The sequence below is a fragment of the Bison bison genome, unplaced genomic scaffold, assembly GCF_000754665.1.
Source record: "Bison bison bison isolate TAMUID 2011002044 unplaced genomic scaffold, Bison_UMD1.0 scf7180017864506, whole genome shotgun sequence".
In the NCBI taxonomy this organism is placed as follows: Eukaryota; Metazoa; Chordata; class Mammalia; order Artiodactyla; family Bovidae; genus Bison; species Bison bison.
In genome coordinates this window covers 960,137-965,091 of record NW_011495063.1, presented here as the reverse complement: position 1 = coordinate 965,091, position 4,955 = coordinate 960,137, and the positions used below count along the sequence as shown (strand labels likewise).

The following is a 4,955-nucleotide window of genomic DNA, read 5'->3' as shown; positions in this document are numbered from 1 at the left end:
GATGGACCCAAGGGGTGTCCACCAGAGTCTGTGCATCTCCTTCTGGACTTTGTTCCCAGTGTTGGGATACAGAATTCCATGCCTGCATACCCTGTACTTGCTGATGAGACTCTTCCCAAAAGCCATCGTCCAAAGGAAGCCCACACAGCTGGCTGTTCACCCCCAGAGCAAAGGATGGCCAGGGAATGTGTATGTGTCGAGGTATGGATGGATACCTTGAGTGTGGAGTCGGATAGAAGAAGAGCTGAGGGGGCAAGCTGTGACTATGGACAGGGCTTCTTTTAGCATTGTTTTCTGGCAGCAGAAACCCCAAATTTGCATCTTTGGCAAGTTTCCAGGTAATGCTCTATCCAAGCCCAGCTGTTTATTAATAATTTTGTGAGTACGAGGGCCATTTTACATGTGGCAGTGGTCATAATGGCAGCTGTGGGTGTTATATATTGTGAAGTCACTTTGCAGGCAGCCTCACCCTTTCTTCAGTCATTCAATAAACTGTAAGCAAGTCAGTCCCTGTATTCACTGCCTTTCTGCTTCAGAACACTAGAGTTATACCCGTTTCTGATAGTAAACCACTGATTGATATGAGACAATGCCAAAACTAGCTAGAAATTATAAGAAATCTCTATCAGTCTTGTGCATTGTATCAGGCAGCTGAGTCTAAAACATGTATCCTTGCTATTGGATAAAGCAAGAAGAGTGGAGAGAAACTTGGTTCCATTGCCACTGTATTAACTGAATGAGGTCCGCAGTAGATGAATCAGTTAATTAAGCAGGACAAGAGAGTTGCAACAATGTGTAATCTGGGGACCAATCATACTTTTTTTTTTCTGGAACTGAGGGGTTTCCAAGGATGGGGGCTTCCAGCACTAAAACTGGTAAAGTTTCTGGTGAACTGGTGAGCTGGTCACTCTGGCATAAACTTTCATTAGATACAAAAAGAAGTTGCCTGTGCATGTGAAGAAATTAGGGAAGATGAAAGTTGAGAACCTGAGGAACTGATTTCAAGAGGCCTTTGAAATTGGAAGAGTACAATTAGGGCAGGATTTAAAGACTGTTAAGAGGGAACACCAGCCTAAAGCAAAGGGCATGCTGATGGAGAGCCAAGAGTGTGGGCTCTGGAGTCACTTAGACTTGGATTTGAATCCCCATGTCTTTGTTTACCAGCTATGTGACCTTGAGCAATTTACTACACCAAATTCTACAGTGAAAAGGGGGAAAACAGTGGTACCTAACTGTTGTGAAGTGTAATTTAATAAGGCATACAAAGTGTTTTGAGAAGGCAATGGCACCCCACTCCAGTACTCTTGCCTGGAAAATCCCATGGATGGAGGAGCCTGGTAGGCTGCAGTCCATGGGGTCGCTAAGAGTCAGGCACGACTGAGCAACTTTACTTTCACTTTTCACTTTCATGCATTGGAGAAGGAAATGGCAGCCCACTCCAGTGTTCTTGCCTGGAGAATCCCAGGGACGGCGGAGCCTGGTGGGTTGCCGTCTATGGGGTTGCACAGAGTTGGACACGACTGAAGCAACTTAGCAGCAGCAGCAGCACCACAAAGTGTTTAGAAGAACTGTGTGGTTCAGAGTAGGTGCCCCAAACATGGTAGTGGCTGGCATTATTATTATGGTGACTAAAAAGTCACACAAAGGGACCAGATGGAAGTTCTTGGGCAGAAATAAGTAGACAAGAGTGGAAGAGAGGAGACGAGGAAGTCTAGATGAGAAAGCTCCAAGTATTACTTCCTGGTGAAAACTCTCAAATTCATCTCTCTCTGCTTTGTGTGTTCCCAAATGCATAGAAGGAGGAACTGGGTTGAGAAATATTTTCTACACAGAAAAACTAAATTATGATCATTTCTAAACTAAAAGATTAGAAAAAAAAAATGAAATGACTCTAAAACTCAATGATGAATGTTTAATTTTAATTGAAATGTAGTTGATTTACTATATTACTTTCAGACATACAGCATAGTCATTCAGTATTTTTATAGTTACTGCACTTAAAGTTACTATAAAGTAATGGGTTTATTTCCCTGTGCTGTACCATACATCCGTATTCCTAATTTATTTTATACATTGTAGTTATGAGATTACTCTCCTGGCCTTCATGTCTGTCCCCACCACCCCAACCCGTAGCCACTGTTTGCTCTCTGTATGTGAGTCTGTGAAACTTTAGAGCATATGTTAAACGACAGTAGAGAGTTCAGTTCAGTTCAGCTGCTCAGTCGTGTCCGACTCTTTGCAACCCCATGGACTGCAGCATGCCAGGCCTCGTGTCCATCACCAACTCCTGGAGTTTACCCAAACTCATGTCCATCGAGCGGTGATGCCATCCAGCCATCTCATCCTCTGTTGTCCCCTTCTCCTTCTGCCCCTAGTCCCTCCCAGCATCAGGGTCTTTTCCAATGAGTCAATTCTTAGCATAAGGTGGCCAAAGTACTGGAATTTCAGCTTTAGCATCAGTCCTTCCATTGAACACACAGGATTGATCTCCTTTAGAATGGACTGGTTGGGGATATGATTTAGGTTATACCTGAATGGTCTAGTGGTTTTCCCTACTTTCTTCAACTTAAGTCTGAATTTGGCAATAAGGAGTTCATGATCTGAGCCACAGTCAGCTCCTGGTCTTGTTTTTGTTGACTGTATAGAGCTTCTCCATTTTTGGCTGCAAAGAATATAATCAATCTGATTTTGGTGTTGACCATCTGGTGGTGTCCATGTGTAGAGTTGTCTCTTGTGGTGTTGGAAGACGGTGTTTGCTTTGACCAGGGCGTTCTCTTGGCAGAACTCTATTAGCCTTTGCCCTGCTTCATTCTGTACTCCAAGGCCAATATTGCCTCTTACTCCAGGTATCTCTTGACTTCCTACTTTTGCGTTCCAGTCCCCTCTAATGAAAAGGACATCTTTTTTGGGTGTTAATTCTAGAAAGTCTTGTAGGTCTTCATAGAACCATTCAACTTCAGCTTCTTCAGCATTACTAGTTGGGGCATAGACTTGGATTACCATAATATTGAATGGTTTGCCTTGGAAACAAACAGAGATCATCCTGTCGTTTTTGAGATTGCATCCAAGTACTGCATTTCAGACTCTTTTTGTTGACCATGATGGCTACTCCATTTCTTCTAAGGGATTCTTGCCCACAGTAGTAGATATAATGGTCATCTGAGTTAAATTCATACCCATTCCAGTCCATTTTAGTTTACTGATTCCTAAAATGTCGACATTCACTCTTGCCGTCTCCTGTTTGATCACTTCCAGTTTGCCTTGATTCGTGGACCTAACAGTCCAGGTTCCTATGCAATATTGCTCTTTATAGCATTGGACCTTGCTTCCATCACCAGTCCCATTCACAACTGGGTGTTGTTTATGCTTTGGCTCTGTCTCTTCATTCTTTCTGGGGTTATTTTTCCACTGATCTCCAGAGGCATATTGGGTACCTACCAACATGGGGAGTTCATCTTTCAGTGTCAGAATAGAGAAAATGTTTCCCAATGAGAGAAAACTTGAACTCAACATCAGCTGTCTTCAAACAGAAATTAGAGGAAAGAGAGGGTGGGAAGAAAGGGGGAAGGAGGCAGGAGCAGTCACCCAGTCACCCAAAGAAGGGGCAATTACCCATCCCATCTGGGTGAACATTCAGAGGGCTTCCCTCTGGAATCCCTAACAACTTATTTCTAAAACTGAGAAAGAATAATAATAACATTTGCCTTAAAACTGTTTTCCTCTCAGAGCTTTCTGCGTGGCAGCCTTCACCTCCTTATTCCTCAAGCTGTAGATCAGGGGGTTCAGCATGGGGATCACTGTGGTGTAGAACACGGAGGCCACGTTCTCCTGGGCCAGGGAACTGGCCGTGGAGGGTTTCAAGTACATGAAGGCGGTTGTTCCATAGAAAATCCCCACAGCTGCAAAGTGGGAGCTGCAGGTGCTGAAGGCTTTGGACCTTCCCTCTGTGGTGTTGATGCGGAGGATACTGGACAGGATGAAGGCATAGGAAATTAGGACTGTTAAGCTGGTGACTGTGATGTTGAATCCAGCCAAAAGGAAGACTGTCATCTCAACATGGTAGGTGCTAGAGCATGTTAGCTTCATCATGGGGAGGATTTCACAGAAGTAATAACTTATGAGGCGTTCACAGTAGGACTGTTTCAGCATGAGGCCAGTCTCTATAGTTGAGCCAATGAACCCCATGGCATAAACCCCAACCATCAGCAGGGAGCAGACTTGATGAGACATCATGATGTTGTAAAACAGAGGTCTGCAGATGGCAACATAGCGGTCATAGGCCATCACTGTCAGCATGTAATACTCAGCAATGACAAACACCAGGAAGAAGTAGAGCTGGGCCACGCACCCTGCATAGGAGATGGTGTTCTTCCCTGACACAAAGTTCACCAGCATCTTAGGGGTAATGACAGAGGAGTAGCAGAGATCCACAAAGGACAGGTTGCTGAGGAAATAGTACATGGGAGTGTGGAGCTGAGCATTTAAACAAATCAGTGTTATCACGCCCAGGTTCCCTATCATGGTGACCAAGTAGATCCCAAGGAAGAGGAATAAGAGTGGGAGCTGGAGCTCTGGTCGCTCTGTCAAACCCTGAAGAATGAACTCTGTCACTGTAGAGTGATTTTCTGTAGCCATTCCCTTCTGGTTGCGGGTCCTGTGGGGATGAGAGAGAAGAACTACCTGAAAGGCTGCTTCTTGCACTGCTTGGTGAAGTTAGTTTTGAGCATCAAGGGCCAGCTAAGTGAATCTGGGATCCTTTGGGATGAATGATCCCTTATGCTGCTGTTTAATTTTGGGAGGAAGACCAGACCCTGAGTATTTCAAAGGTCATAGAGATGAGAAGTAAAATGGGGCAAGATCCAGAACTTTTATCACATTCATGTCTCTGAAATATCCTAGAGTAGTGGGTCTTAAAGTCTAGTCCCTGCTCCAGCATTGCTTGCTCACCTGAAGAC

At 44.4% G+C, this 4,955-nt stretch overlaps 1 protein-coding gene across 1 annotated transcript; it reads right to left on the bottom strand.

Annotated features, from left to right (window-relative positions):
• Positions 1–3,705: 3,705 nt before the first annotated feature.
• On the bottom strand, positions 3,706–4,635 carry LOC104980755 (olfactory receptor 8A1-like). The gene has a single exon (XM_010829526.1). The coding sequence runs from the start codon at positions 4,633–4,635 to the stop codon at positions 3,706–3,708; it is 930 nt and encodes a 309-aa protein (XP_010827828.1).
• Between the last annotated feature and the right edge of the window lie 320 nt (positions 4,636–4,955).

Bases quoted from the DNA above. Each gene is read 5' to 3' on its own strand.
- LOC104980755 (XM_010829526.1), bottom strand. From the start codon at position 4,635: ATGGCTACAGAAAATCACTCTACAGTGACAGAGTTCATTCTTCAGGGT.